At 34.4% G+C, this 15,793-nt stretch overlaps 1 protein-coding gene across 1 annotated transcript in view; it reads left to right on the forward strand.

The window, feature by feature from the left end:
* The first annotated feature begins 203 nt into the window (after positions 1-203).
* Positions 204-15,793, forward strand: part of LOC110032384 (myosin-12) — a 16,434-nt gene continuing 844 nt past the window's right edge. The window contains exons 1-38 of the mRNA XM_020736002.1: positions 204-478; positions 541-669; positions 1,314-1,457; positions 1,536-1,681; positions 1,996-2,152; positions 2,227-2,285; positions 2,355-2,514; positions 2,589-2,738; positions 2,824-2,960; positions 3,047-3,193; positions 3,288-3,389; positions 3,484-3,541; positions 3,619-3,720; positions 3,830-3,867; positions 8,046-8,172; positions 8,264-8,434; positions 8,725-8,856; positions 8,957-9,063; positions 9,425-9,485; positions 9,584-9,761; positions 9,848-10,053; positions 10,136-10,255; positions 10,338-10,436; positions 10,523-10,738; positions 10,849-10,988; positions 11,104-11,205; positions 11,385-11,499; positions 11,813-11,863; positions 11,956-12,021; positions 12,373-12,543; positions 12,899-13,054; positions 13,193-13,399; positions 13,568-13,714; positions 13,797-13,867; positions 13,953-14,052; positions 14,147-14,203; positions 14,282-14,338; positions 14,425-14,505. Coding sequence (XP_020591661.1) covers positions 476-478; positions 541-669; positions 1,314-1,457; positions 1,536-1,681; positions 1,996-2,152; positions 2,227-2,285; positions 2,355-2,514; positions 2,589-2,738; positions 2,824-2,960; positions 3,047-3,193; positions 3,288-3,389; positions 3,484-3,541; positions 3,619-3,720; positions 3,830-3,867; positions 8,046-8,172; positions 8,264-8,434; positions 8,725-8,856; positions 8,957-9,063; positions 9,425-9,485; positions 9,584-9,761; positions 9,848-10,053; positions 10,136-10,255; positions 10,338-10,436; positions 10,523-10,738; positions 10,849-10,988; positions 11,104-11,205; positions 11,385-11,499; positions 11,813-11,863; positions 11,956-12,021; positions 12,373-12,543; positions 12,899-13,054; positions 13,193-13,399; positions 13,568-13,714; positions 13,797-13,867; positions 13,953-14,052; positions 14,147-14,203; positions 14,282-14,338; positions 14,425-14,505 — 4,470 coding nt within the window. The 5' untranslated portion in view covers positions 204-475. The remainder of the gene's footprint in view (positions 479-540; positions 670-1,313; positions 1,458-1,535; positions 1,682-1,995; positions 2,153-2,226; positions 2,286-2,354; positions 2,515-2,588; positions 2,739-2,823; positions 2,961-3,046; positions 3,194-3,287; positions 3,390-3,483; positions 3,542-3,618; positions 3,721-3,829; positions 3,868-8,045; positions 8,173-8,263; positions 8,435-8,724; positions 8,857-8,956; positions 9,064-9,424; positions 9,486-9,583; positions 9,762-9,847; positions 10,054-10,135; positions 10,256-10,337; positions 10,437-10,522; positions 10,739-10,848; positions 10,989-11,103; positions 11,206-11,384; positions 11,500-11,812; positions 11,864-11,955; positions 12,022-12,372; positions 12,544-12,898; positions 13,055-13,192; positions 13,400-13,567; positions 13,715-13,796; positions 13,868-13,952; positions 14,053-14,146; positions 14,204-14,281; positions 14,339-14,424; positions 14,506-15,793) is intronic.

Consider the following 15,793-nt stretch of genomic DNA (forward strand, 5'->3'; position numbering starts at 1 on the left):
CATGCTATTTAAGCCAATCCAACCTTACTACATGCTATTCCATTTTATTCATTTATTTAAGCCAATCCAACCTTACTACATGATCCTGTAATAAACCCATAACTCCAAACACAAAAATTCACCAATTAAACTACTTCCCTCTCAGTGGACCCCACAATCACCAACACCACATCATATCCGTCACCGCCCATCAAATTTTCCTCGAGCACACTCGGCAAAGTGGTTCTCCACTACGAATCAAATCTCATCTAACGGAGCCGCCGGCCGCCGGCGCCGCCGCAGTCTGGCGGCTCAGCGGGCCCCGCCGCCGTCCAGCTCAAAATGTCGGCCCCCATTATATCACCTTCTTCCTCCGCTTTCCAACTCTTCCCGTTGTCATTCTCATCACCTTTCTTCTCTCTCCCTCCTTTCCCTTCTCCAACAAAACTAGGGCATCGATCCCTTCATTTCTGGATCGGCGATGCTGAATTGATCGATGGTGAGTCATCCATTACCAGCAAGCTCATCTCTGTAACTGTTTTGATCGTCTTTTTGACACAGGGAACTCCGGTGAACATCGTTGTCGGTTCTCACGTGTGGACGGAGGACGCAGAGCTCGCATGGATCGATGGAGAGGTTACAGAGATCAAAGGCGGCGATGCCACCATCGTTACGAGGGATGGAAGAAAAGTAAGTTGAGAGCTCGCTGGATTCATTCATGGAGTTAAATGCTATTTGTTTAAGCAATTTGTTTTTCTGTGGGGAGATGAGCAGACTATGGATTTCACTACCTATGTTATTTGCTATTCTGTTTTGAATCTATCTATTTTTCGTTCTTCTCGGCGAGGAGAAGAGTTCAGATTCCCCCCCAAGCGAAAGCTAGTTTAGTTTCATATAGAATTCCAATTTCATATCGGATTTTCGCTGTTTCAGATTCAAGCAGGCATGGATTCGAAGTTTTTTTCGTTTGATGTCAGCAACTTCCATATGTTTATACTATTTGATTTTGTTAACTATCATGTGATTGTTTCTGCTCGAGATTCAAATCTGCATGAATTTATAGTTTTTGCCATTTATATGCCAACAGATCCAGATTTTGGTCCAGTTTGATTTATCAGCTACTCTGTTTTTTTAATCCAATTTTCTCTCCCTTAACAAGCAAGAACTCTATCTGAAATTCTCATCCGGAAAACATTTGCAAAGATCAATTTGAAAAATAAACTCTCCGGTTAAAAATTTAAAAATCATTGATAATTTCATCCAAATCCTCCTGATCACCTTAAAAACCTGTCGACATAAATTGCGCCTCATTAAGTTCACTGAATTCCTTGCAGATCGTCGCAAATCTTTCACATATCTACCCAAAAGATACAGAAGCACCTCCCGCTGGGGTTGACGACATGACCAAATTAGCTTACCTCCATGAACCGGGAGTTCTGCATAATCTCGCTTGTCGCTTCGCTCTGAATGAGATATACGTAAGGCATTAAATATCCATTCATGTCAAGAAGAAATCGAACGAAAATCCTGACTTTTTTGAGTTCTGAATCAAACAGACATACACAGGAAATATATTGATCGCTGTGAATCCATTTCGAAGGCTTCCTCATCTTTATGATGTTCATATGATGGAACAGTACAAAGGCGCGGCTTTTGGTGAACTGAGTCCGCATCTTTTCGCAGTTGCAGATGCTTGTTATAGGTAAATTAACATAAACTCACTAAAATATAGGAAAATTTACATTCATACCACTCAATTCATATCGTTTTACATATCTAACACCTAAACAAAAATTTTTACATACACTCCATCTTACCAATGTATGAAAAGGTGTATTTCACATTTTTTTTTTAAAGTTAAAATGGTGGTATTTTTTATGTGATGTAAGAGATTTGGATGGTATAAATGTTGAGGAAGTAAATTTAGTTGTTAGATATGTAAAGACATAAGAATTAGGCGGTATGTATGTAATACAAAGGAGTGTTATTAACCTGTTTGAGTATTTTCCACACAAGGGCAATGATAAATGAACATGGAAGCCAGTCCATTCTTGTCAGTGGAGAGAGTGGAGCGGGAAAGACAGAGACAACTAAAATGCTGATGAGATATTTGGCCTTCATGGGTGGGAGGTCAAGGACAGAAGGAAGAACTGTAGAACAGCAAGTCTTAGAGGTAAAGCAGCATATTTCTTACAAAGACTAGTAAATTTGTCAAATTGCATGATGAATCTATTTTATGTAATACAGTCTAATCCTGTACTGGAAGCATTTGGGAATTCCAAAACAGTGAAAAATAACAATTCTAGGTAAGGAATCTATTAAATCTTGGCATTATAACAAGATAAAACTTAATTGATCAAACAAAATGTTTCCAGTCGTTTTGGTAAGTTTGTCGAGATACAATTCGACAAATATGGGAAGATATCTGGTGCAGCGGTTCGCACGTATCTGCTCGAACGATCTAGGGTTTGTCAGGTTTCAGATCCTGAAAGGAACTACCACTGCTTCTACATGCTCTGTGCAGCTCCACCAGAGGTAACTCTTCTTCAAAATTTTCATGTGAAGCTGGTTTACTAGAACTGAAATCTCATTTTAAAAGATGACTTCAGGATGTGAAAAAGTTCAAAGTTGGAAATCCGCAAAATTTTCGTTATCTGAACCAATCGAACTGTTACGAAGTAGCGAATGTAGATGATGCAAGGGAATATCTGCTGACCAGGCATGCCATGGATGTGGTGGGAATTAACCAGGAAGAGCAGGTCAAGTTGACAAATTTGATATCGTAAATTCTAAATTACAATAATGTCTATTATCAAAGTAAATATGATCAATTTTATCCTACAGGATGCAATTTTTCGTGTGGTAGCCGCAATTCTTCACCTAGGAAATATTGAGTTTGAGAAAGGAAAGGAGATTGATTCTTCAAGGTTGAAGGATGAGAAGTCTAAAAACCACCTAAAAACAGCTGCAGAGCTACTTTTGTAAGATATTATTTACATTTATTTAAAATTTATGTATTGTTTTATGAGAATTCATTATGAAATGTGAATTCTGATGATTGTATCAGGTGCAATGAGAAAGCACTTGAGGAATCTTTGTGCAAACGTGTGATAGTTACACCAGATGGTAACATAACAAAACCTCTCGACCCAGACTCCGCAGCCCTGAGCCGCGATGCTTTGGCAAAGACAGTGTACTCAAGATTATTTGACTGGTAAGCATTATCCAAATTACAATACTGACATATGACCAAGATGATCAATTTATATTTAAAATCGTTTCTTTAGCCTTCAATTTTTTTATGGCAGGATAGTAGACAAAATCAATATTTCAATTGGTCAGGATCCTAATGCAAAAAGCATAATTGGTGTTCTTGATATATATGGATTTGAGAGCTTCAAGATTAACAGGTAGTTGAATTTCTACATCTATTGTTTCCAAACAAACATGCTATCCAGAAATTGTATTGAAACATCTATAAATTTATTTATTACTCATCTTCAGTTTTGAGCAACTATGCATTAATCTGACGAATGAGAAGCTACAACAGCATTTCAATCAAGTATGTAGCTTGAGAGCCTTCATTCTTCTAGTTATGAAATAAGAATGGAGTTTAAAGTGGAATAATGTATGTTACAGCATGTATTCAAGATGGAGCAAGAAGAATACACAAGGGAAGAGATCAACTGGAGCTATGTGGAGTTTGTTGATAACCAAGATGTGTTAGATCTAATAGAAAAGGTACCAAATTGCAAAATATGGAGGTTTTTCTCAATCAAATAATAAACATTTTCTAACAATACAATAAAATATTGCTGTGGCACCTAATGATCTATATGGCTTCACGCAGAAACCAGGAGGAATAATTGCACTTCTTGATGAAGCATGGTGCGTACTCTATCAAAATAACAAAAGCTTGCCCCTCTTAAAACATATTAAACATATCTATTCTCACCAACACTAAAGATAGTTATGTATTATTCTTAAATATTCTTTGCAAACTAACTAGGTAGATTTTCTCATTTTCATGACAATAACACACTAGGGGGTTGTTTAGTAGGAGCTTTAGTAAATCCTCTAAATCCATATTTACTAAATCAGGCCAACACCAGGATTTACTAAATACCGGATTTAAGAAAAAACTAAGAGGAATTGAGGAGAAACTAGATTTACTAAATCATAAGGAAATGATTATTTTGGTAAAAATCTCAACTCCTTCATTCACGAGTTGGGCTTCTATAGAACGATACAAATATTTTACAAATAACCCCTAGACGTGTTATATATTTCCTATTTACAATTAGGCCCCTCAAAATAAGATACAAATATTAACAAATCCAATATTTAAAATTTGATTTTTTTTGTATCATAAATTTGAGTTAGTCCATAAAACTAATATTAGAATAGGATCTTGGAGTATAGACACTCTCACTGACAAATTAATGGAATGAGTTGATATTATGATTCACAGAAAAATAAATATCTTATGTGTTCATGAAACTAAATGAGTTGGAGAAAGGGCCTTATGTGTTCAAGAAACTAAATGGGTTGGAGAAAATGCTAAAGAGATTGATAATTTAGGTTTTAAACTTTGGTATTCCGGTAAGAGTCACACTAGAAATTGTGTAGGTGTAATTATAAATAATAGTTTGAAAGATAATGTTATAAAAAATAGAGTTGAAGATAGAATTATAGCCCTTAAAATTATTGTTGATACTAAGATTTTTAATATTATAAGTGCTTATGCTACTCAAGTATGTTTAGATATAGGTTCTCAAGATAAATTCTGGAATAACTTAGAAAACTTAATACAAATGATATTTTTTGAAGAAAAAATTTTTATTGGAGAAAATTTAAATGGACAATGATACTTTTTGAAGAAAGAATTTTTATTAGAGAAGATTTAAATGGACATACCGGTAGAATGGTAGAAGATTTTAGAAATATTCATGGCGGCTACGGTTTTAGAGTGATTAATGAAAAAGGTTAAGCTATATTGAATTTTGCTTTAGGTATGATTTTATTATTGCTAATATTTTATTCAACAAAAGAGATGAGCATATTATTACTTATAAGAATGGATCTAATAAAACACAAATTGATTATTTTCTTAAAATAAAAAGAGATGGTCGAGAATGTAAAGATTGTAAGGTTATTTAAAGTGAGGATTTAAGTACTCAATATCGATTATTAGTTTTAGATTTTAAGATGAAGAGTTGTAAATTAAAGAATACTAGGAATTATCGTCGTAGAATTAGATGTCAGTGCCTAAAAGACAAAAAAATTATTATTACGAATAAAATTCAAAAATTTAAATGTTCATGAAGAAGAAAATTCTATGTGGGATAAAGTAACAAAATCTATTAAACAAATGGTAAAAGTTGTACTTGGAGAATCGAAAGAAAAAAAATTTATAAATAAAAATAATTGGTGGTGGAATAATTGGTGGTGGAATAATAATGTGAAATAATAATGTGAAATAAAAGATAAAATATAAGAAGTTATGTTATAAAAATTAGTTTAAATGTAAAGCTTGAAGAACCGGGAAAAATACCAAACAGTCCATAGGGAGTCTAAGAAAACAATCTATGACGCTAAAAATTTTGCTTTTAGTGATTTTTATAATAGATTAGATACTAAGAAGGGTGAAAAATATAAACTAGTCAAACAAATAGAAAAGAAAAGTAAAGATTTAACTCAAGTAAAGTGTATTAAAGATGAAAATCAAAAAGTGATTTTCTTAGAAAAAGATATTTAAAAAAGGTGAGTGAGTTATTTTGATAAACTTTTTAATGAAGTTTATCAAAATACGATCTACCTTAGTGATCTTAATATCGTTAATAATAATAATATGTTTCATTTTTACAGTCCAAAGTTGAGGAGGCTTTAAAGAAAACCAAGAAAGTCTGTAGAATCTGATGATATCCCAATTGAAGTGTGAAAATATTTAGGAGATCTGGGAGTTTTTTGACTTACCAAACTCTTTAATATTATTTTAAAACTAAAAAGATGTCTAAGGAGTGGAGGAAGATTATTTAGGTCCCAATTTTTAAGAATAAAGGGGATGCACAAGAGTGTGCAAATTATAGAGGAATTAAGTTGATGTGCCATACTTTAAAATTATGGGAGAGGGTCATTAAAGATAGGTGAAGACGTGTTATAAAGATTTGTCAAAATCAATTTGGATTTATGTCAGGCGGTCTACTATAGAAGCTATACAATTATTGAGAGGTTTGATGGAGAATTGCAGAGAAAATAAGGAGACTTTATATATAATTTTTATTGACTTAGAAAAAACTTACGATAAGGACCTAAGCAAAATCCTTTATAGAGTTCTAGAGAAAAAATGTATTATGACTTATATTTGACTTATATTAAAGTCATTAAAGATATGTATACAAGAATTGTTACTTGTGTTCGTACAGAAGGAGGTTTGATCAAATATTTTTTTGTTTCTGTTGGTTTACATCAGGTATCGGCTTTAAGCCCATATCTTTTTGCTTTAGTTATGGATGGTCTTACTAGTCACTTACAGGAGGATGTATTGTGGTGTATGTTTTTTGCTGATGATATCCTTCTCGTGGATAAGACGAGAGAAAAAACTCAAGAAAATCTTGAATAATGGAGGTCCACCTTGAAGTCTAAAGGCCTTCGTTTGAGTAGAACTAAAACTGAATACATGGAATGTAATTTTAGTAGTGGTAGCTTTAGTGACAGAAATGTAACTATGGGTAATTAAATTTTTAAAAGGTGTGAACGCTTTAGATATCTCAGTTCTATTGTTCAAAGTGATGGTGATATTGATGGGGATGTTATTAAAAGAATTCAAGTTGGTTGGTTGAAGTGGAGGAATGCTTCGAACCTATTCTTTGATTAAAAAGTACCGCTTAGACTGAAAGGAAAATTTTATAAGATGGTGGTACTCCCTAGAATACTCTATGGCGCTGAATGTTGATGGCGCTGAATGTTGACTGAATGTTGACCTTTAAAAGAGAAGCATGAAACTAAGTTAAGTGTTGTCGAGATGAGAATGACTAGGTGGATGAGTAGCTTTACACAGAAAAAATGTGAAATGGATATATCCGTGATAGGGTATGTGTAGTTCCAGTGACAGAAAAAATTAGGGAGAGTTGTCTTAGATGTAGGGGGGGGGGCTGTAAAAAAAGCTCGTTGTTCGCGAACAGCTCGTGTTCGGCTCGTTCGTTAAGTAAACGAGCCGAACACGAATAAATTTTTAAAGCTTGAATTATGAATGAGCCGAACATAAACAACTTTTTCTCTTTGTTCGCTCGTGTTCGACTCGTTTTAGCTAGAAATAAAAAAATTATATAATTATTTATATAATAATATAACGAGATGAACACGAATAAATTTTAAAAGCTAGAATTATAAACGAGCCGAACACGAACAACTCTTTGTTCGCTCGTGTTCGGCTCGTTTTAATTATTTATATAATAATATATTATATATATTTATGTCTAAGTTTAAATCATAACACCCCATGTGGCAATGTGGTTAGTGTATTCTTTTGTATATATTTGATCCAGGTTCGAATCTCACACTTTACATCTATTTTTCTCAATTTAAGTTTAACGAGCCAATTTTGAGCCGAACACGAACACACTATTCACGAGCCGATTTCGAACAGGAGCTATTTCGAACGAGCCGAACACGAGCCAAGCCTGAGCTCGCTCAAGCTATACTCGTTTAGATGCTTTGGTTATATTAAACGTCGACCTTCTGATGATCCGAATAGAAGAGTAGATGTTTTAGATTCGACTTATGTTAAGAAAGACAAAGGTAGACTTAGGAAAACTTGGGCATATTGTATAAAAAATGATCTTAATTTATTATAATTAAATGAAAATATGACAGTAAATACGACACAATGGAGAAAAAGGATTTATGTAGCCAAGCCCACTTAGTGGGATGAAGGTTTTGTTGTTGTAGTATCATTGATTTGAGTTAAATCCCAATTATATCTATTTGCAGACAGCCCCTTGATTATCAAAGAATTATTATTAGTATCTGCTTTTTACTAATCGCTCGATCATATATTTCTGCAGTATGTTTCCCAAATCAACCCATGAGACATTTGCTCAGAAGTTGTATCAGACCTACAAAGCACATAAGCGTTTCAGTAAGCCTAAACTCGCTAGAACTGCATTCACAATCAACCATTATGCTGGAGATGTAAGCTGAGAAATGAACTGTGGCCATAATATAATTTATGTGATGAAGAAGGAAGATATTCAAAAGTTGAAGCTCTTGTTTCTCCTAACAGGTTATCTACCAAGCAGATTTGTTCCTGGATAAAAATAAAGACTATGTGGTCGCTGAACATCAGGCTCTGTTGAATGACTCAGCGTGTCCCTTTGTTGCCAACCTTATTCCTGCGTTGCCAGAAGAAAGTTCAAAACAATCTAAGTTCTCCTCTATTGGAACTCGCTTTAAGGTAACCAGTATATTAAAAGGAAATTTACATACATGGCACACAATTATTATGTATTTACATATCTAACAACAAAAGTTGGATACTTACACTTATAGCACCTTGGTATCGTAAACCTATTCATGAAAATGTGTATTTTACTTTTAAAAAGATAGTGATGATGGTATTTTTGATGTGATGTTAGCAATGTGAGTGGTATGCATGTAAATATGAATGTTTAAGTGTTAGATATGTAGATACACAAGAATTGTTAGCTCCAGAGAGAGATCTTTAATGATGATTACCCGTAACAGCAACAATTGCAATCACTCATGGAGACTCTTAGCACCACAGAGCCGCATTACATCAGATGTGTGAAGCCCAACACGGTCTTAAAGCCCGGCATATTTGAAAATTTCAATGTTCTGAATCAACTTAGATGTGGGGTGAGCAAAACTTCTAATTTATGGATTCTATGTTTTAGAACCAAAATGTAAGAACTAAAAAAGTAACCTTTGATATCTTTGATAATATACCACTTTCTAGGGTGTCTTGGAGGCAATCAGAATAAGCTGTGCTGGTTACCCAACCAAGAGGGCTTTTGATGAGTTCATCGATCGTTTCGGAATGCTCGCACCAGATCTCATTGATAGGTAATAAAAGTTTCTGACCTAGTTAAAATCACCTTTGATGGGTACCCCTTCAATCTGATGCTCCTGTCCTTTTCTAATCCACATCCGGTCATGGTTCTACTAAGAAAATTGTTAAAATAATCCTCGTCCCTTTGCAGAGGTCATTTTAATCCTAGAGTCTATAAATATGTCCATTTAATCCGCAGACTCTTTTAATATAAGCTAAAATAATCCCTATAGAGGACTATTTCAGCCTCAATTTAAAGAGTAGGAGATTAATTTGACACTTTTATGAACTCTAGAATTAAAATGACTCCATGTAAATAATCAAGAGACTACATTGACACTTCTACTCTAATTCCATTGTTTCAATTGGTGACAGCTCTGATGAGAAGCAGGCATGTGCGGCTATTTGTGATAGAATGGGCTTGAAAGGCTATCAGGTAGATGCACACTAAGAAAAAGAGGATTTATATAAATTTGCAGGACAAATTCTTTTGCAAAAAAAAGACTTGGTTTTGATATTATTCTCTTTTATCAGATAGGGAAGAACAAGGTATTCCTACGAGCCGGTCAGATGGCGGAGCTCGATGCCCGGAGATTAGAAGTCTTGGCGAATGCTGCAAGACTTCTACAAAGGCAGATTAGAACCCACCTAGTCCGAAAGCAATTCCTCATTCTAAGGAATGCCACAATCGAGATACAAAAACTATGGCGAGGTCATCTCATTCTCCACAACTGCATTTCTCGATTAAAATGAATCTTGCGAGAGTGGATAAGAATAAAGTTGTAAGTATACTTGCAGGATGGTTAGCAAGAAAGCTGTATGAACATATGAGGAGAGTGGATGCATCGATACGAATACAAAAGTACTCAAGAGGTCATGCAGCGAAAATGGATTATACTAAACTGAGGTCGTCATCGATTGTCATACAAACAGGCATGCGCGCAATGGCGGCACGAAGTGAATACAGGCATAGGAGAAGAATGAATGCCGCCATTATCATTCAGGTAAGTTTCCTCGATACAGGCAAAAGAGAAAGAAATTCACAAGTATAATGGTTATAAAATAATTATTTTTTACATATTGCAGACACAATGGCGATTATATAAAGCTCGTAAAGCTTATTTAGAAGTGAAGAAAGGTAGTCTTATCCTACAATGTCTATGGAGAGGACGCATTGGTAGGAAGGAACTGCGGAAACTCCGGATGGTGAGTTTAATGCCCCTTATTATATGGTTTTATGAAAACATATGCTAAAATGTTGTTCTTTATTGGCCCGCTTGTATGGAAGGCGGCAAGAGAGACTGGAGCATTAAAAGAAGCCAAGGATAAGTTGGAGAAGAAAGTGGAAGAGCTCACATGGAGATTAGATTTTGAGAAGCATTTGAGGGTATTGTGATATCATATTGTTGAAACCTCTTTAGCCAAATTTCTTTGATAAAGAGAATAAATTTTCCAATTAAATTTTAACTGTAGGTTGATTTAGAAGAAGCCAAAGGGCAGGAGATTGCAAAACTGCAATTTTCTCTACAAGAAATGCAAGAAAAACTCGATGAAGCTAATACGGCAATCATCAAGGAGAAAGAAGCAGCAAGAATAGCTATTGAAAACGCTCCGCCAGTAATTAAAGAGGTTCCCGTGATAGATAATGCAAAATTAGAGATTCTGACAAATAGGAACAACGAACTGGAGGTAATAAAATTTAGAAAGCACCATCATTTATGATTTCCACAGAAGTGTAGGACCTTTGGTGTCAAGCACAAATTTGCTTTAAAATGATGGAGACATTTATTTTTCTGTAGGATGAGCTAAGTGAAGTCAAAATCAAGGCGGCGGAATTTGAAAAGAGATTCTGTGAGGTGCAGAAGCAGACTGAAACATTGATCAAAGAAACTGAAGAATCCCAGATTAAAATATATCAGCTTCAAGAGATGATAGAGAGGTATCATTAACAATCATTTCCTGATTTTCACCTATTCTATGCGTATTTTTATATGTTTATAAACAAAATATCAGTAATGGCATACACACCTTTCATCTGCTTCACACTACTGCAGGCTTGAAACAAATCTATCCAGTCTGGAATCTGAGAACCATGTTCTGAGGCAACAGGCCCTGGTTGCTTCTGAAAATGAGGAGCTGACAGAGGAAATTAGAAGGTATTAAATTACATGCAACAATAACAACAACAACAAATTACATGAAGTTAAAATGTTTCTTAAATTTGATAATTTTGCAAATGTTGCAATTCTATTTGTTATTTGATTTGGAAGCCTTTACCGTTAGTGGTTTAAAAAATAAAGGTGGAGATTGATTAAATTGGTCACCTTTTTCCCAGCCTTGAGAACAAGATAGCAGAATTGGAGTCGGAAAACCGGCTACTCCAAAGTAGGCCTGTACAAGTAGTACAAACAACATCTGCAGTTGAAATATTACATTCACAAGTTGCCCAGGTATTACAGTCTTCTTCTTGTCATTAACTTTTGATAAGTGAAAGTATCAAAATGGTGCCTTATTCTTTGTAGGGGTCCATTTTTGTCCCAGAGTTTATAAAAAGTGTCATTTAGTCCCCAAACTTTTTAATTGAGGCTTAAATAGTCCCAAATAGTCCTCTCTGGGGACTATTTCAGCCCATATTAAAAGAGTCTAGGAATTAATTTGACATTTTATGGATTCTGGGATTAAAATGCCCCCATGTAAATAGTTAGGGAACTGTTTTGTCTCTTTACCCATTTTCTTAAGTGATAATTTTCTTGTAAGTTTCAGACTCTTGAGAATGGTCATCAGGAACCAAGAGAAGAACCAATCATAGAAAATGTATGGAACTTGTTCTTGAGAATTATTTGAATAACATAATTGGTAAATCAATCAAAAAGAAAATTAAGACATGAATTTAGCTTTGTTTACAGGTGCCAGTAGTGGTCCCTCTTGCTACTACCTTAAGCAAACAAAAGTCATTGACAGATAGGCAACAGGTATGAAAGCATAAATAAAATTAGAATGTCAATATATTTATTAGGGGCATTTACATACATAGCACACAATTCTAATCTCCTTACATATCTCACACCTATAATTTCATATTGACACACATAGCACTCAAATTTTTAATATCATATAAAAAAATAGTACTGTTACCACGTTTTTAAAAGTGAAATACACATTTTCATGAAAAAGTTTAAAGCACCAAAGTGCTATGTATGTAAATATGAAAGTTCAGGTCTGAGATATGTAAATACATAAGAATTTTGTGCTAGGTATGTAAATTTCCCTATTTATTAAATCTCAAGATCAACCATAAACTCTTTTCTTGTTCCTATCAACAGGAAAACCATGATGCACTAATTAGGTGTCTAATGGAAGACAAAAGATTTGACAAGAAGAGATCAGCAGCGGCATACATAGTATATAAATCACTGATCCAGTGGCATTCATTTGAAGCAGAAAAAACAAATATATTTGATCGGATTATCCACACAATAAGGTCAAATGTCGAGGTATTGAACCACTCAAGGAATCTTTCGACTTTATAGATTAATATTGAGTAAAGTGTTAAAACAGTCCCCTGACTATTTACAATGGGTCATTTTAGTCCCAGAGTTTATAAAATTGTTGAATTAGTCCCCAAAATCTTTTTTATGAGAGCTAAAGTATTCCTTAGTGAGGGCTATTTCAACCAATATTAAAAGAGTTTGGGGATTAAATTGATACTCTTATAAACTTTGTGACTAAAATGTAACCCTACAAAGAATCAAGGGACTATTTTAACACTTTTCTCGATTAACATTACTAACATGCATAAATAAAATCAATCTCACAGTCACGTTTGAATTTACTGTTTATTGTGTACAGAATCAGGAAAGCATTGGAGAACTTGCTTACTGGCTTTCAACTACCTCAACTCTTCTATTTCTTCTACAAAATACCCTAAAATTAAGCAGTGCATCAAAGTCCGGAGCGAATCGTAGACAAAGCAGTTCAGTCAGCTTGTTTGGCCGAATGGCAAGAGTAAGATCTGTTTATCATGGAAAAATTTCATAGAACCTTATATGATAAAAATATGAGAGATGTTATATATCATTTTAATGAAATCAATGAAAAAATCCATAATTCCAATTAATAATCCTCTAAGTAAAATGCATACAGATTACCCGCTCGTCTTCCCCAGAATTAGAGATTTCCAGTGGCTACAGTGGAATGGCCTGCAAATCTGATGGGCAGTCCCGAGTAGATGCTAAATACCCAGCCCTCTTGTTCAAGCAACAGCTCACTGCCTATGTAGAGAAAATATATGGAAAGATCCGTGACAGATTAAAGAAAGATATTAGTCCATTTCTAACAATGTGCATTCAGGTAGATCTTCTACCAAAAAATATAAAGAAAAACAATATGAATATTCAAAATTGCATCTTTTACCAAAAATATAAAGGAAAACAAATACAAAAAAACAATAGGAGTATTCAAAATTACATCTTTTACCAAAAAATATGAAGAAAGGTGATTTGAATATTAAAAATGCAGGCACCAAGGTCTGCAAGAACTCGATCCACGCGAGTATCATCAAAGAGTATTCATTCAAATGTAGGGGCAAAACAAGCATCAAGTATACATTGGCAAAGCATTATGAAGAGCTTGGATCATTTTCAAGCCATTCTGCATGAAAATTATGTAAGCCATGATTTGGCTATCAGTGCTTAGCAAAACTGAAAAGAAGATAATTTGCTGATTTGTGTCCATTTGTTTTTTAAAGGTGCATTCCATCATAATACAAAAAATATACAGCCAAGTGTTTGCATTCATAAATGTGCAGCTTTTTAACAGGTACATATTAAAATTTACCATTTTCCGTTTCGTGTGAGATTAAAACTAAAACCAAGCCACCAAATAAACTTGAACTTCCATACAGTTTGCTTCTTCGTCGAGAATGCTGCTCGTCCAGTAATGGTGAATTCTTGAAGGCTGGTCTAAATGAATTAGAGGAGTGGTGTTCCAAAGCCACACAAGAGGTTTGTCAGCCTGCTAAATCAGAACAGATCCCTTGGCACACAAATCTTTTATTTAAAATCACATAATTTTCTGTAATTGTTGCTTTTCTTACAGTTTGCAGGATCTTCACTGGACGAGCTCCAACACATAAAACAGGCAGTAGGGTTTTTGGTGAGAGCAAAATCCAGATTCCACTTAACTTTTGCTTTAGTTTTTGTATCATATGCATGAATCTTTCTCTATATTTAGGTTTTGCATCAGAAGGCTCACAAATCATTGGAAGAAATCACAAATGAACTATGTCCAGTAAGTCAAAAACAAAGCTTAGAAAATTCATTTCAATCTTTGAAATCCTTACAAAAACTGACAAAATTCTTTTGCGTTTGCTTCAGGCATTAAGTCTTCCTCAAATATATCGCATTGGTACAATGTTTTGGGATGATAAATACAGAACACAAGGTTTATCTCAAGATGTAAGGCATCTAATATCTCATTTTTGCAAATTTCCACCCAAATCATTAATCAAAATCCCAGCTTTCATTATTGGGGCTGTTTGGTATCCAATGTTAGGCAGGATTCAAGCAAGATTTAGCTTAAATTCTGCCAATGAAATATTTGGGACTTTAAATTCTGCCATTCACGATTTGCTAAATCCATGATTTATTAAATCCCACAATTCACAAAATTTAACGGATCTAAGAATCTCTCCCTCAAATCTAAAATCATGAAACCAATAGGAAACTGTTCATAATAAATCAACAAAATCTAAAAATCATCATGACAAATAATTTCTAAATTTTAATCTGCACGAGACTTACTAAATTTGGATTTAAAATATTTACTAAAGCATTGATGGAGGACATTCTTGCAACACCCTATTCTATTTTACCCAGCCGAGATATATTTGCTTTAGATAATATTTTACTTTTATATATTCGTTTCCATTATTGCTATCTGTTCCCGTATAGCTGGGGATCTTCTCCATTGCCTCCCACGTTTCTTATACTACTGAGGATTACATGCATCCTGTAAAAGCTCCTGATGGTACAATGGCAACAGCATATAAGTTTTCATACATGCTGTACAATCAACGTTAAAGCTCTAGAACTATTAGAACTATTAGCCGACAGTGGATGCACTGAAAATATAAATTCTCACTCTATAGTTTTAAGTTTTATGCATCTTAAAATAACCAAACATCTTCACAACAACAACAACAACAAAGCCTTAATCCCAGTACGTGGGGTCGGCTACATGAATTATTTTAATCCCACTACGTGGGGTCGGCTACATGAATTATTTTTCTCCATTGCGTCCTATTTAGTGTCATACTTTCATTCAATTCTAATAAATTATGATCATTTTTTTATACAATAAGCCCCAGTTTTCCTTGGTCTACCTCTGCCTTTCATAACATAAGTCGATTCTAAAACATCTATTCTCTTAATCGGATGATCAGATGGTCAACATTTAGTGTGACCAAACCATCTAAGACGACTATCTCTAATTTTGTTTGTCACGGGAACTATATCAACACCATCACGGATAGGGGTGTAAACGAACCGAACATGAACGAACAGATATTGTGTTTGTGTTCGGTTTGTTTGAAATTTAGTTGGTTTGAAATAAGTTCGTGTTCGAAATTATTCGTGAAGTCACTGTTCGTGCTCGTTTCTTAACGAACGAGCCGAACATGAGTTGTTCATGAACGTCGAGTCAGTTTGACATCCATAATATTAATATATATAAATAATATATTAT

The sequence above is a fragment of the Phalaenopsis equestris genome, unplaced genomic scaffold, assembly GCF_001263595.1.
Source record: "Phalaenopsis equestris unplaced genomic scaffold, ASM126359v1 Scaffold000933, whole genome shotgun sequence".
In the NCBI taxonomy this organism is placed as follows: domain Eukaryota; kingdom Viridiplantae; phylum Streptophyta; class Magnoliopsida; order Asparagales; family Orchidaceae; genus Phalaenopsis; species Phalaenopsis equestris.